Source organism: Trachemys scripta, chromosome 16 (assembly GCF_013100865.1).
Source record: "Trachemys scripta elegans isolate TJP31775 chromosome 16, CAS_Tse_1.0, whole genome shotgun sequence".
In the NCBI taxonomy this organism is placed as follows: Eukaryota; Metazoa; Chordata; order Testudines; family Emydidae; genus Trachemys; species Trachemys scripta.
Window position 1 is genome coordinate 18,129,820 of NC_048313.1, and position 16,128 is coordinate 18,145,947.

The 16,128-nt window shown below is 48.0% G+C and overlaps 1 protein-coding gene across 1 annotated transcript in view; it reads left to right on the forward strand.

Annotated features, from left to right (window-relative positions):
- The window catches only part of SLC4A8 (solute carrier family 4 member 8), a 42,851-nt gene extending 28,002 nt beyond the window's left edge, over positions 1-14,849 (forward strand). Inside the window, exons 14-23 of the mRNA XM_034792841.1 lie at positions 660-821; positions 2,509-2,622; positions 3,393-3,554; positions 4,710-4,961; positions 6,667-6,735; positions 7,195-7,368; positions 8,655-8,792; positions 10,471-10,571; positions 13,977-14,079; positions 14,646-14,849. Coding sequence (XP_034648732.1) covers positions 660-821; positions 2,509-2,622; positions 3,393-3,554; positions 4,710-4,961; positions 6,667-6,735; positions 7,195-7,368; positions 8,655-8,792; positions 10,471-10,571; positions 13,977-14,064 — 1,260 coding nt within the window. The 3' untranslated portion in view covers positions 14,065-14,079; positions 14,646-14,849. The remainder of the gene's footprint in view (positions 1-659; positions 822-2,508; positions 2,623-3,392; positions 3,555-4,709; positions 4,962-6,666; positions 6,736-7,194; positions 7,369-8,654; positions 8,793-10,470; positions 10,572-13,976; positions 14,080-14,645) is intronic.
- Positions 14,850-16,128: the final 1,279 nt, after the last annotated feature.

Sequence of the window (16,128 nt, forward strand, 5' to 3'; positions counted from 1 at the left end):
GGGGGGGGGGGGGGGGGCGGGGGGGGGGGGGGGGGGGGGGGGGTAGGGGGGGGGGGGGGGGGGGGGGGGGGGGGGGAAGGGAGGGGGGGGGGGGGGGGGGGGGGTGAAAGGTGAAAGTTTCGCCTAGGGTGCAAAACTTCCTTGCACCAGCCCTGCCTACGTGTCATGACAGGAACCATAGTGTAATGAACACTTTTGAAAACATGACCCCAAGCGATGACTCTCATCTATTAAGTGATTGCAGTTTAAGTAACTAATAGTTTACTCCTGTCAAGTTCAGAGTTAGAGGATCAGAGGTCTTACTAGATGATCTAAATGTCTCTTCAGGGCTTCAAATCTATGAATGAAAAAAGTTAGCAACCAACACTTGTAACAAGAGGGTGTTAATATCCATGAATCATCACAGCCCTTCTGATCATTTCTACATGTTGCCACCTAATGCATATTAAAGCCATACGCTGTCAGCCAAAGGCGCATCGTAGTCAGTGGGAGTTTGGCCTATGTAAGAATAGCAGGATTTAGCTCTGAATGCTGTCTTCAGACTATACAGATACAAAGGCCGTTAAAGAGCCTCTTTTTTGAGATGTCACGTCACATTTGTGGTGTATCACGGGCATTGTGTGTGTTTATGGTGCTGTCTTGATTACCTGTTTCTCCAGGAATGTCGGAAAATGCATGGAGAATTTACTGGACCCGCCTGTGGGCACCATGGCCCCTACACGCCAGATGTCCTCTTCTGGTCTTGCATTCTCTTCTTCACCACCTTCATCATGTCCGGCGCACTGAAGATGTTTAAAACCAGCCACTATTTCCCAACAAAAGTAGGTAGAAAATGGTGGCTAACTGCCAACCCTCTCTTTCCTGAAAGACCAGTATTTCATGGTAGCTTTTATTAGTGTATATTGCTATAAATTCCAAGGCTGAGAGGAAATTAGGACTGGTCATAAATTTTGCCATGGTCCTTCATGAGAACTATAGTTCATTGCTTTCATGTCCCCATCCTCCACTATGGTCTGGGTTTCCCAGGTAGGCTACATCACCCATGATGCACCATGGCCAAGGACTCCCATGATACACTGCCTCCCCTTACAAGAGGGAAGATCAGAGTGCATCCTGGGAGATGTAGTTTGAGGTGGGAGCCCAGACTATAGAGGAGAATGGGAGATTGAGGCACCTGAACTACATCTCCCATGAAGCATCATGGCAGCATATCAAAATTCAAATAGTCTAGTGAAATCTAGCCAGTGCCCACAATGTGGAATACTGCCAGTGCCCACAAACCCCATTGCATGCACTCCCAGGCACCTGAACAATTTGGACTAACACCAATATTGTTAAATTGAGAATGCAGTGATATGGATAAAGTAATAGAACTATTGGAATTGACTATAGGTATTGATCTGTTCCTAAAGGGAAGAATCCAGGGATTTAAAAACAATTCTGAATGGTAGAATCTTGTATTAAAAAGTATGTTTGAATCTGGCTGTTTGCTAAAAATTAACATTACGTTTAACAATAAAAAGGGAAAGAATTTCAATGGGAAGATCATTTGCCTTTGACTGGACTGTTCATTGTTTTGTTTTGACAGTTTACTAATGCCTAAGGCTACACTTTAGTCATGGGTATTTTTAGTAAAAGTAATGAACAGATCATGGGCAGTAAACAAAAATTCACAGCCCATGACCTGTCCATGACTTGTACTGTATACCCCTGACTAAATCTTAATGGGGGGTCGGCCCGGGGGCGCCACTGGTGCTCGGGGGAGAGCAGCCCAGGACCCCCACTGGAGCTGAGCTCGGGGTTGGCAGGGCTGGCAGGCTTCCCTAGGGTGACCAGACCTCCCGATAAAATCGGGACTGTCCCGATATTTAGGTGTTTGTCCTGTGTCCCTGTCCCAATATTTCGCAGCACTCCGCTTTTTGTTTTTCTCCGCTGGCAACCCTCCCCCACAGTATCCCGATATTTTCTTCCTCTTATCTGGTCACCCTAGGCTTCCCACCCGGCTCCTCGCGGCTCCCCGGAAGTGGTGACATGTCCTTCCCTCAGTTCCTAGCTCCGTGCACTGCCCCTAGCGCTGGCTCCGCCGCTCCCATTGGCCAGGAACCACAGCCAATGGGAGCTGTGGGGCAGTGCCTGTGGGCAGAGGCAGCACGTGGAGGTAGGAGCTGAGGGAGGGACATGTCGCCGCTTCTGGAGAGCCCCCCAAGGTAAGTGCCACCCAGAGCCCTCACCCCGTCCTGTGCCCCAACCCTTAGCCCCCTCCCACATGCACCCAAACTCCTGCTGCTGCTGGGGAGGCGGCATGTGGTCCGAGACTACCTTTGAGCAGGGGGTTGGACTAGATGACCTCCTGAGGTCCCTTCCAACCCTGATATTCTATGACTCTATGATTCTACTCCAGCAGAAGCCACGGAGGTCCCAGAAAGTCACGGAATCGGATTTCCATGACCTCCGTGACAAACTCGCAGCCTTACTAATGCCAAATGCTTCTTTAATTTCTCATACCAGGTACGAGCCATGATAAGTGACTTTGCTGTTTTCTTAACTATTGTCACTATGGTGACTTTTGATTTCTTAATTGGAGTCCCATCACCAAAGCTACAGGTTCCCGGTGTCTTCAAGGTAAGCAAATGGTGTAACAGATTTGGGTTCACTGAACAATCCACATTTGTAATGACATTGTATGTTGTGAAAGGCAGCATGCTTTAGTGGATGGAGGATGGCAGACTAGAAGTCAGGACTCCTGGGTTCTATTCCCATTTCTGGATGGGGAGTATGGATTAGTGATTAAAGCAGCGAGAGACAGGACTCCTGGTTCCAATTCCTAGCTGTGGGATCTCATGCTTGAAACAGTGAGGAGTGGGACTCAGGAGATGTGAGCTCTGTCCTGATTTTGTCACTGTATCCCTGGGTGACCTTGGAAAGCCTCTTCAACTCTCAGGGTGGAATTTTCAAAAGCCCCCGAGTGGCTTGGGGGTTGTTCTGTTTTTAGAAGTGATTTAGGCACTTAGGCCTAGATCCTTAAAGATACTTAAGCACTTAACTCCCATTGAAATCAATGAGAGTAAGGCATACTCCTTCAAGGATCTTAGGAGCCTAAATCAATGGGATATTTTACTTTGGGAAAAAATGGACATAGGCTCCTAAATCCTTTGGAAGCTTTAGAAAATGTTCTCTTTAGTAACATGTTCCCCATCTGTAAAATGAGGACAGTAGCACTGCCCTAACTTGCAGGGGTGTTGTGAGTATAAATACATTCAAGACTGAGGCCCTCAGGTACTGTGGAGATGGGAGCCGGATAAGTACATAGATAGAAAGATGACTGAGAATGGATGGTACAATTGCTTCAATAAATGGCTTTTATTATGCTGTGTGTGTGTATTTTGCCGTAGCCGACAAGAGATGACCGTGGGTGGATTATTAGCCCGATAGGCCCCAATCCCTGGTGGACGGTGTTAGCAGCTCTCATCCCAGCTCTCCTCTGCACCATCTTGATATTCATGGACCAGCAAATCACTGCTGTTATCATAAACAGAAAGGAGCATAAACTCAAGGTAACAGTGTTTTAGGAGTGGATGAAGAGACCTGATTCTCCATTACTCTGAACCTTGCGTCATTTACCCCCCGTGCAAAGTGAGCGTAACATTCTTCCACATCGGAGCTTTGCACTCACCTTGCAAGGCCCTGACTTAAGCACATGCTTAACTTTAAGCAATTGCTTAATTGCTTTCCTGAATTAGGCCCTAAATGACTACACATGGAGCAGAGCAACCGAGAATTCGGCCAATAATCTTCCAAACAAATAAATTAGCCTAAAACCAAAATATCAAGGAGAGGTTTGTATTACCATCAGTGACTGGGGAATTAATTAGTTTGACACACCACAAAGCAACTCATACTATAGCTTTCTCTTAGTTGATTAAAAATAAAACCGGTTGAAATTTTTCTGATGAAAAATAGCTTTCTGATTAAATGGAAATTTCTACCAAAAAAAAAATCTGGTTTTGTTGATAATTTCCAGGTTTTCATATTAAAAAAGCCTAATTTTTGTTACTGGTTTTCAGTTTCCAAAAGCTAAAGAGATTTTTTTGGACAGTTTTTCAAGAACAATGTCAACAAACTTGAGTGTTTTTCATTTTTATCAAAGAATTAAAATGTTTTCCCACCAAACTCTACTTAAAAGTTAACTTCTACACGACTGGACAATTATAGACTTGAAGGATGTTAGTTTTCCAAGGCGCTTTATTAAAGCATAAAATCTTCCTGCTGGAACTTTTCTGGATAAAAATGATGAATTCTCTGTTTCTGAAAGAATTCTTATGAGCACAAATAACTCAGTGCTTCTTTATTTCTTGTATTAATATTGGTGTTTTTGAGATCGTTACATGGCATTTAATGACAAAACCGAACTTGTGCGTCGTACATCAAGGTTTAGTTTGTGTTTCTGAAATCTGTGCTCCAGCTCAACTTCAAAATATGGAATAACTGAGTGAAATTCTGTGAATGGCCTGTGTTGTGCAGATTAGACTAGCTAATCATAACAGTCACTTCCGGCCTTAATATCTACGGGTGAAATCCTGGCTCTATTGAAGTCAATGGCAAAACTGCCATTAACGTGAACCAGGATTTCAACCCATGAATCTGTTTTCAAAGAACATCCCTTTGGGGGAACCTTGTGTCCTGTCTCACTGGATTCTGTTTTCTTGCAGAAAGGATGTGGCTACCACCTGGACCTTCTGATGGTAGCAATAATGCTTGGGGTGTGCTCCGTGATGGGGCTGCCCTGGTTTGTCGCTGCGACTGTTCTATCCATCACCCATGTGAACAGCCTTAAACTAGAGTCTGGCTGCTCAGCTCCGGGAGAACAACCGAAATTTCTCGGGATACGAGAGCAAAGAGTCACTGGCCTCATGATCTTTGTGCTTATGGGCTGTTCCGTCTTCATGACTGCTGTGTTAAAGGTAACAGAACACAAAGTACCCAAAGTTCATTGGGACAATAAATATATGGAGAAATATTGTGATTGAACTGTGGAACTCACTGCCACATGATGTTGCTGGGGCCAAGAACTTAATAAGATTCAAAGCGGGATTGGACATTTATATGGATATCAATAATATCCATAGTTATAACACATAATTCAAGGGGTAAAAAGAGATAAAGAATCCTGTGCTGCAGGGTTTAAGCCAGTCTCTAACTATTAATTATTAAGGTGAGACTTCAGGGGAGGGCAGATTATCCCACATTTGCCTATTGCTGGGTCTTTGCACTTCCTCTGGTGCATCTGGTACCCATTAGATGGACCTCAGGTCTGATTCAGTCTGGCAACTCCCAGGTTCCTATTTCCAGGGATAATGTGATAAGAAATATTACAAGGAGCATTATCATAAGAGGTGGCAGCTTACCCTACTCACTTCCTCAGAACTGGCTTCCATCTTAGAGTATGTCTTCACTGAAGCAAAAAAAAAAAAAAAAAAAAAAAGGTATGTTTTCAGGTTAGCTAACCCTGGTTAAAACAGCAGTGAAGACATGTCTACTCAGCTGTTCATTCACGTTAGCAGCTTGTGTTCAACCTCAGTCTCCCCATAGACTTTATCTCGAGCTACCAACCTGAGTTAAAAGCCGAGTTGCTGTGTATTCGCTGCTATTTTAACCTGAGCAAGCTAGCCCGAGTTAAGAACACATCGCTTTATGTAGTGAAAACATGCCCTTAAAGAGGGCTAATGGACAAAGTGGCAGACCCATACAGCCAGGTTGTCCAAATGGGCCTTCTGTTTGTGCGTGTATATTTCTATGCCTGTGTTTTTCATGCCTGCGCCACATGTGAATGTGAATTTAATTGTCTGGGGATTGGTCCTGCTTTGAGCAGGGGCTTGGACTAGATGACCTCCTGATGTCCCTTCCAAGCCTGCTGTTCTATGATTCATGTGCCTGGCTGTAGGTTTTGCACACAGGAGCCCTCTCATTTGCATGTGTCGATGACGGGGATGTGTGTGCAAGCCATAAGACCCGGAGTGCTGAGGAGGGGAGCGCCTGCCTGGATGGATTTCCCTCTGTGGAACTGATTTAAAACTGAATGAAGACATGGAGTCAGAGTCTGGACTCGGGTCATGTCTAGGCCATCATCCTGGAGCACATGAGCATGTGCCACAAACTCCTCTTTTCTTCCAGCCAGGGCCAGACTCATCCCTTTTTTAATTTTTAAAACTGGATGAAATCAAGCATATTCAGACCAGTACCACATCCAGTTGCTGGTCTTCCAGTTACAATTGACTGTGGTTCCCAGCATGCACTGCTTTCATAAAGGCTAACCCTTCCATAGTGGCCGCACAGACTTTCTTACAAGTTTTCACCCCAAAACATCATCTGTGGGCTAAGATGAAGCATGATCGTCACAGTGAACTATGGGGATGGCTTTTCTTTAATGTCACGGAGTGCAGCAGCGTTGAGATAAGTACTTCTGAACATTGGCAAAAGAACCTACTTTCCTCTAACCTCGTTCTCGGAAACGACCGAATCGTTTTTGATGTAACTTTCCCCAAAAAGTCATTCTGAAACAGAGCTGAAGCATGGAAAATGTCAGCCTTAATGATGGGCGAGACTTAGATAAATGGCTGTTATTGACTGTTGACGGGATTATCTTTAATACTTACGTTCTCTTTGCAGTTTATCCCGATGCCAGTGCTTTATGGTGTGTTCCTTTACATGGGCGTTTCTTCACTCAGAGGAATTCAGGTATGTAATTTTGTAACGCAAGGCTGTATGCCAGATAGTGTGGCAATAGATGGCGCACTGAATTAGGACTCCCAAAACCTAGGTTCTATTCCTGGCGCTGGCCGTCTGGATGATGTTAGGCAAGCCATTGCCCACCCCGTGCCTCAGTTTCCCCATGTGTAAAGTGTTCTGAGATCTGCTGATGGAAAGTGCTGTATAAGAGTAATATGGTGGTGTTATTACCTTGTCCATTAGCTTACAGGCAGTAGTAGAATCACAAACCACTACACGTGATCTAGCCACTGGGGGGGACAAAGACTCACGCTGGTTTGCATATTTTCAACATCCTACTAGATTGTTATTTTAAAGGAGACTCTTTTATTTCCCTTCCTGTTAATAACTTAAACTACTGAATGCAAATCTCGGCCAGCATTTGAAATTCTGTGTAATCAGAACCTCCTCTGTACGTGGTCTTTTCAGTTCTTCGATCGCCTGAAGCTGTTTGGAATGCCGGCAAAACACCAGCCCGACTTTATCTACTTACGGCACGTCCCCTTGCGAAAAGTACATCTCTTCACCGTGATCCAGCTGATGTGCCTTGTTTCACTCTGGGCCATCAAAGTGTCTCCTGCTGCCATCGTCTTTCCCATGATGGTAAAGCTCTTGTTCTTTACTAGCTGGATGGTTTGTATCGATAGACACCAGTCGTCTGCTTTAGGGTGTGATTGGCGGTTTTGTTCAAGAATTAGTAAGGGTCTTACTGAGTCTCATTTCCCCTACAGCCTCCAATGCCAAAGTAAATTGAGTGTCAATATAATTCCCTATTCAGGTGCTTTTGTGCGGTGCAAACGAGAAGAGATCCCTAAAGACCTCGTCTATATCCCTTACTCACACGCAGGGGCGGCTCTATGTCTTTTGCCGCCCCAAGCACGGCAGTCAGGCATCCTTCGGCGGCATGCCTGCGGGAGGTCTGCTGGTAATGCAGATTCGGCGGCATGCCTGCGGGAGGTACCCACCGCTGAATTGCCGCCAAAGCCGCAGGACCGGCGGACCTCCTGCAGGCATGCTGCCGAAGGCTGCCCCCTGCGGCTTGCTGCCCCAGGCATGCGCTTCGTGTGCTGGTGCCTGGAGTCGCCCCTGCTCACATGAGCGGTTTCATTGAAGCCTGCCATTAGGAATGAGCTGGGGCAGCATTTTTGTTACGCTCGCTAGGTTAACTGGACAGGTATTGGGCCTGCTTCTGGGTCCATGTCCAAACTGGGAAAAAAGATGTATTTTTAACACGTGTGAACTAACCAGGTCAAAATCCCCGTGTAGATGAGGCAGTTGTAGTTAGCTGCTTGAGGACAACCCAGAGCAGGAGTCCAGGGTTGAACTCAACCAGCTAACGCCTGCTAAAATGATCGTTTGCCTTGTCTACACTAGGATTTCACCACTTTTTAAAAACACACTTTTCCCTAATGAAGACAAGGCCCCTGTGCATCACCTGAGCACTGTTGAGGGGCCTCACTGTACATGAGGATCGGGCCCAATGTGTTTGCAGAATGTTGATTAATGCATGCCTGTGATGTTTAGATGCTGCTGTAATTATTAGACGCGGGAGCACTGGCTGTTGGGAGTCTGAAAGGACAGGAAACAGGAAGGAGGGGGGAGGAGTTGAGGAGGCTGAGTGAGAGTTACAGAGGGTGCAGCCACAGCTTGGTAAAGCGGTTTCCACTGTAAAAATGAAGTCCTGTTGAAGCTTGTTAGTACCTTGCCTGGTTGATACAATAATACCTGAAAACAAAAGATGTTCTGAATCTGAAAATGGAGTGAAACCATAATCAACTGGGTCCATTTCACCCGTTTAGACCCGAATCGACTTCACTGGTGAACTCTAGTATGAAAAGTGGCTCGGAGCCGTCTTTGAACTGATTAGCTGTTCATTTGTATCCATGTAGGTCCTGGCTCTGGTCTTTGTCCGGCAAGTCATGGATTTCTGCTTCTCGAAGCGGGAGCTCAGCTGGCTTGATGACCTCATGCCAGAAAGCAAGAAGAAAAAACTGGATGATGCCAAAAATAAAGCCAAGGAAGAAGAGGTAATATCCATTGAGTGTCCCGGGCTAGACAGCGCCTATGAACTCAGAACATTTCCTCTTGCCAGTATTACCCTTTGTTTATGGATTGAAACCTGGCTGGAGGACCATAAATAAAGAGCAATGTAATGTATTTGGAAGCAGGAGGGTTAGGGCTGGTCATTTTCAACGGAACTGTTTTCCTTTGGAAAATGCAGTTACATTGAAATTGAAATGTTTTGCAGGATATACAACACACTAGGTGGGCCAGAACTATGCTATACTATGTACTATACCAGTTTTATCCAGACCTCAGGGATTCAGGAATCAAATTAATGATCAACATTACCCAGAAGAGCCGCAGCAGTATGAATTCATATATATCAGCAAAATGACTGACCAAGTACAATTGGTTAATGACCTAGCAAAAGGATCCTGATTCATGGATAACTTAGATTGGATAATAGTTAAATCACGCCGTGTTTTAATATCATGTGCCGGAGGAGACACAATGAAGAGCCACTTGCGTCTCCTGAATCTCAGTCTGAGTATGACTGTACTAAACCATACGGGTTCTTATACCACACACATCACTGTCGTATCTCAGTGCCTTCCAGTCGGGCATTAAGCGATGTGGCTAACATCTGGGCACATGTGTTACCTCAGTTTCCCTAGAGACCAACCCAGGGTTACATTGTTTTTATTAAATGCCGTTGTTGGATCAAACAGAAAAGGGATGGGGCTTATTCATGCATGCACACATTCATCACATTCATTCCCACATGCAGCCACACACTCGGAGAGTTACCAGAGACAGCAGAGGAAGCCGAGAAGCCAAAGCATAGTAGATCTGGTGTGTCCGCCTGCGGTCATGGATCCCAGCCAGCGAGCAGGTCAAGAAGCAGCGGGCTTGTGTGCATGCCTTCTTCCTTTTATGGAACTGGGCGGCTCCTGTCATGTACGCTGAGTTTCCCTTCTGTGTCCATCACCGAGAAGCATTTCCAGCCCTCCTTCCTTTCATGCATACCAAGTTCTTCTCTTTACAGCACCCCATGATTGTCTTCTCAGGGCAGATTACATCAGACACACTTGTCTCCTGTCTCCTGGCTCTATTTTCCTTGCAGTTCCTCTCCGCCCAGTCCCACATACACTCCTTTGTTCACACTCCCTTATCTCCCACACACACTCCCTTGTTCACACTCTCTCTGATTGCATGATGGAATATTGCAAAGCTTGGAGGTTTATACAAGTAGTAACTGAAAAGGTTACAAAGCTTGCAAAAGTTACAGAACTTAAAAGGTTATGCTAACAATAACTAAAGTTACAAAGTTTGCAAAAGGTTACAGAACTTAATGATCATACTAGCAATGACTGAAAAGTTACAAATCTTACAATCGCAGTCTACTAGATTGAACAGAGGCGTTACATAACAACACGTAATTCATTCTCTCGTGCTGCGTGTTCCGTGGAGTGTTTTGTTTGGGTAGGGTTGTTTTTTTTAAAATATACGTGTTGCTATTTATTTATGTCAGAGAAGGCAAGGTAAAAAAAAAGCCACTTGCACTTGGGGCGGAAGATCCAACAGCTTTTGCTCTCACGGTTCTACTTCATCTGTACCCTGGCCAGCAGAAATAACCAACTGAGACCGCCCTTAATTTCTTCCTCAACAGAGAGAGAACTTGTTTTGTTTTTTTTAAAACAGGAGTCTCAGAAAATGCTTGAAGCTGCTGAAGCAACTGTCATGCAGTTACCATTGGGGAAAACGAAATATTTGACTGTTCCAGGACGAAATAACAATTTCAGGTACAATTCACCAAGGAAATCCCCCAGCATGAATGTTTTGTTGCCACATTCTTTGCTCCACTAGTATCTTCATGGATGTGCTGTATTTCCATCAACCCAGGCATTTCTCAGCATTAGTGATCTAGGCTGGCATTTTCACAGCAGGCTAAGGGAGTTGAATTTCAATGAGATTTGGGCACTTTGAACATCCAAGCCCTAGTCATTATAATCTAAACTAAAAAAAAAAATAGGTTGACTTTCTTCTAATGCCACATATTTAAATGTCCTTCATATTCCAATAAATACAAAGGCTGTTACATAGCTTTGCGCTCCCCAGGCAGATCAAGCGTGTAAAGAAAAATCTCCAGACATCTGTGGTGGTGTTCCTAACATGAACTGATTCCACTCCCCTCCCTCATAATCGCTCATGAGAGCAGATGTGTTAATAAAATAGAGTTGGTTGGAAAACAGATTTTTCATCCTGTGAAAAATTTCAAGATTTCACATTTTTTTTCAGCCCGTATTGGGACGAAATGCCAAACTTGTGAAATGAAATTTTAAAAATAATAGTGTTGGATCAGTCAGAATGTTTTGTTTCAATTTTGACGCTTTTTATTTTTAAAAATGTTTTTAAAATAAAGTCAATTTCAAAACAAAAAGTAATTTTGAAATGAAAATGGCAACTTTGTGTTCTGAAAATGTCAAAATGGGAACTTTCAACATTTCCAACCCTAAAAATCTATACGATTTTGCGAAAAAGTTCAGTTTTGCCGAAACGGCATTTTCCGACAGAAAACTGTGTTGCCGACTTTTTTCCGACCAGCTCTATTCACAAGGAGAATGATAAGGGTGTAAAAGGGGATTTTCATGAGTCTTAATAGCCAGACTTCCCATTGTTCCTTGTTGGCATCCCCCGTTAGGCAGAATCAAGTGGCTGACATGTCCTGAAATGAAAGTGATATGAGGTTTCTCACCCCTTCCCAGGGCCGGTGCTTCCATTTAGGTGACCTAGGCGGTCTCCTAGGGCACCAGGATTTGGGGGGCGGGGCAGCATTTTGCTGGGGTCCTTCCGCACTCCTGGTCGGCGGCGGCAATTCGGCGGCTGGGCGGTCCTTCCATGCTCCGAGTCTTCAGCGGCAATTCGGCGGCGGGTCCTTCACTCGCTCCGGGACCCGCTGCCAAAGTGCCCCGAAGACTGGGAGCACGGAAGGACCCCCACCCCGTCGCAGAACTGACGACGACGACCAGGAGCTTGGAAGGACCCCCGCCTAGGGCGCCAAAAACCCTGGCACCGCTCCTGCCCCTTCCTCATGGGAAAACCTATTGAAGCCAAGACCTGGTGGTGGATGTGAAAACTAAGGTGCCTTTACATTTTGTAAGGAAGTGCTGCTCGTGGTTAGGGCACTGTGATCGGCGTTGGCCCACCTACCCGCTAGGGGGCGGTGGGGAGCTATGAGGTCACTGGCCGGCCTGGGTCACGCCTCCGTCAGCGGGGAATTAGCGGCGGGGCGGCCGCCAGCCAGAGTCTGTAGCGCGCCCCTCAGGCAGGGGAGCGCCGGCTAAGGTCAGTAGCGCGCCCCTCAGGCAGGGGAGCGCCGGCTAAGGTCAGTAGCGCGCCCCTCAGGCAGGGGAGCGCCGGCAAAGGTCAGTAGCGCGCCCCTCAGGCAGGGGAGCGCCGGCAAAGGTCAGTAGCGCGCCCCTCAGGCAGGGGAGCGCCGGCAAAGGTCAGTAGCGCGCCCCTCAGGCAGGGGAGCGCCGGCAAAGGTCAGTAGCGCGCCCCTCAGGCAGGGGAGCGCCGGCAAAGGTCAGTAGCGCGCCCCTCAGGCAGGGGAGCGCCGGCAAGGGTCAGTAGCGCGCCCCTCAGGCAGGGGAGCGCCGGCAAAGGTCCCGGCGTGGCTCTGCCGGGTAGGGGAGCGCAGGCCCACCCTACACCACTGCGCTCCAGCCCAGGGCCCTGACAGTGGCAGAACGAGGGTCCCACCACTGGGTCAGCGGGGTCGTCCCGCTACATAGACTCACCACTGTGCAGCTCTGTCCCTGGGCTACTTCCTACCCGACAGCTTTCCCCGAATCCCTCCGGTCCCGTGAGTGCGTCGGGGTATTCCGCTGCTGGCAGCTCCGGCTCCCCCTCAGGCTCAGGCTCCTCCAGCTCCTCTGGGTACTCGGCTGCTGGCAGCTCCCGCTCCCCCTCCGACTCCTCCAGTTCCTCTGGGTACTCGGCAGCGGGCAGTCCTGGCAACCCCAGTCCGTCCTCCAGGTGAGGTCTCCACTGGCCCAGGGCCTCCCCTGGTGTGGCAGCAGGCTCTGAAGGGAGCAGCCCACGGTCTGTGTCTGCCTCCCTCCCTGGTGCTGCCCTAACTGAGCTAAGGGCCCCGCCCTTTATACTTCCTGTTCCACCCCTCCCCTTCCGGGGGGTGGAGCGAGCTTGGGCTGGCCCCGCCCACTCAGGCTGAGGGACAGGCACTTTACCCTCAGGTTCGGAGGGAAGCCACCCTGGCTCCCTACAGGCACTGAACTGGGATGTGGGAGCCCTGAATTCTACGCCTGGCTCTGCCAGTGGCCGGCTGGTTGACCTTGGGTCAACTGATTCCATTCCCCATCTGGGAAATGGGGTAATGGTGATTATCTCCTTTTGTCAAGTGCTGGGAGATCTGCAGAGGGAAAGCGTGATGTGTGAGCTAGGTAACATTATTGTGGCTCCTACCTACTACTCCCCTGGGCGCTGGCAGCCCAGGTGTTATGAACAGCACCAGCAGCATCAGCAGCCAAGACATGGTCCTCTGCTTTAAAGGATGTTGCCGTCACTTCACCACCTGCATGCTGGTCTGTTGCTTTTAATCTTACTGGAAACTCATTATATGGGATTAAAAACTCCAGACTCGGCTTCTTCCGAGCGTAACCGACATTCCTTCGTGCTGGTTTTAAGAGGCTGTTTCAAACACTGTCAAGACCAGCCCTCTCTGGTGTTCTCAGACTGGGCCTATCAGACAAACGCAGTCCGAAGAAGCAATCCATTTGTCCTTTGTGTTGAGGACTCCCAAGTTAGCTAAATGGGCAATGAAACTGTGAGCAAACAGTGGGCGGGACCGCACGTTTTTGCACGTTTTTGCACAGAAGCTTTCTCAGAGAACAGCTGGCTGCAGTTCTGACATATTGACACCAGCCCATTTAGAATGATGTGCAGAAGTGTTTTTATCACCACGAATGGTTTAGGAGCTTGCAACTCCCAGTGCACCCAGTAGATGCTCAGCACTTGTGTGGGTTGGTTCCTAAGGTCAATGATCAGGCAAGGCATTAAGCCCCAGGTTCACTTTAACCACATGGGCAGTCTCGTTGACTTCAGACTCTTCACCTGCTTAAAGATAAGCACGTGCTTAAGTGCTTTGCTGGACCGGAGCCAATCAACACCTATACTATTTGTTGCAGGGACGATCCTTCAGAGATAAACATCTCAGACGAAATGCCTAAGACGACTGTATGGAAAGCTCTCAGCATGAATACAGAAAATCTCTAAATCCCAGGAGAAGAGGTAAAACGATGGCGTGATCTGAGTTAACTGAGCCGCGGTGCTCCTCGGCACGTGTCCGTGTGCATGCCAGCTGGATGGGTGTGAGCATGCGCACGCGAGTGTGTGTGTGTGTCAGACACAGAGCTAGCTTGGGGGTTCTCTCTGAGACCTGATCTGCCCAGGCCCAGGTTCTGGAGACAGGAGCCAACTCTGAGCCTATGGGGAGCGGGGCGGCTCCGGCTCGCTCGGCCACTGTCCCAAGAAGCTGAACCTGGGTTGGGGGCAGCCTACTGCAGCCCGGTGCTATCCCAGGCAGCTGCTTCATTGCACCGGGCAGTGTCCCAGGAGAGGTTCTAGCTCCGCCCCTTCCCTTCCATCTCTGCCCCCCCTCCTCTCCCCGCCCAGGCTGGCTGCTGGGGGCACTTCACCCTGGCGAGGGTCACTTGACCCTTTGTGCCCCTCCCACAAGTCGTCCCTGGCAGAAATCCACCCCCTGCCCCTGTGGTTTTCCTATGGGCAGGAATAATTCAGCATCCGACAGCAGATGTTACCTTCTCTAGCCAATGAGGCTGTCTCTCTATGCTTAGTTTTTCCATTTAGGGACCTTGACTTTGGCGGCGGGGGAGGAGACCGTGAAGATGACTCAGGGATGAGCCAAGATGTACAGACACGGGGAGAAAATACTCTTAAAAACGGAGAAAGGGGGGGAAAAAAGCCACCGCTCTCCTCTGGTACTTTTTTCATTCAAGTAACTGGATTCACATTAAAGCCATTCAGACATTTTCAATGATCTTTGGTGTGCTTCGGTGGGCGTTTATTCTCTTCAGACCAGCAAGCTGAGGTGGCCATTGCAATCGATGACAATTCAGTGTTATTAAGCCTCTCTCTGTGTGTGCGTGCGTGTGTTCTGTTCTCTTCGTGGTAGAGAGATTGCTACCGCACAGCCATTGAGTGGGACAGATTTTTCCATCTGATTTTCTTTTAAAAATATAAACTCTGAATGTACAAAATTCATTTTTCTGGTCTTTCTGGGCCACCGTCGGTTTACTGTTCTTCCCTAGCTGGCTATTGGGTTGGTCGGGTTCTGCAGTGATTTCGCGTGTATTTTAGTAGTTGTCACAGGTCCATCTAGCGACAGTCCATGGCGGGCCAGTGTAATGGGAATATCTTCAGCAGATCTGGACCAAAGCTGCAAACTGGCTTTTCAGTACACGCTCATTCTAGTTTTTGCAATTTTGCACACATTCTGGCACCTAAGGCCTGGACCGTCTGTGCTCAGCCGTGCAGCGCCTAATTTAGGGTGGATGGTCGGCGGGATTGAGGTTTCTGAGTGTCTAAATCCCTTTTGGCAATGATACTTAAGCTTCTAAATCAGTTCGGCATTGCACGGCTGAGCACAGCGACGCCTCTAAATACCTTTAAAAATCTGGGCCTTAAGCACATTCTTGATTGAGTTGGTGCTGGTCCTGCTTTGAGCAGGGGGTTGGACTAGATGACCTCCTGAGGTCCCTTCCAACCCTGATATTCTATGATTCTAAGTCCCACTGAAGTTAATGGAACTTGCTTAAAATGAAAAGCTCTGCTGATTATGTAAATTAATCCTGTGTGTTATGGTAGCCCCTAAGTGGCGCTGACTAAGATTGGGGCTCCATTGTGCTGAAAGTGTATCCCTGTCCCAAAGAGCTTGCAGACTGTCTAGACAGGAGGGTCATGCAGGCATTATTGCTTCTGTCGGCCGAGCTCCGTGCACACACCCGGGCTCCTTGCATCTCTCCATTCCTCCCCCACAAGCTCCCTGAGTACCCCTCCCAACCCTCTCTGTTTTAGGGAGTCCCTGGAACCCCCACCTCCCTCATGCTAGGAGTTTTGTGTATCCACATAGCCCCTTCCCCCTCCAGACCAGGGTCTTCCATTAAACCCCCTATGCCGGGGGCTCTGTGTACCCCCATTTACTCCTCTCCCCTATGCCTGGGGCTCTGTGTACCCCCATTTCCTCCTCTCCCCTATGCCTGGGGCTCTGAGTACCCCCATTTCCTCCTCTCCTCTATGCCTGGGGCTCTGTGTACCCCC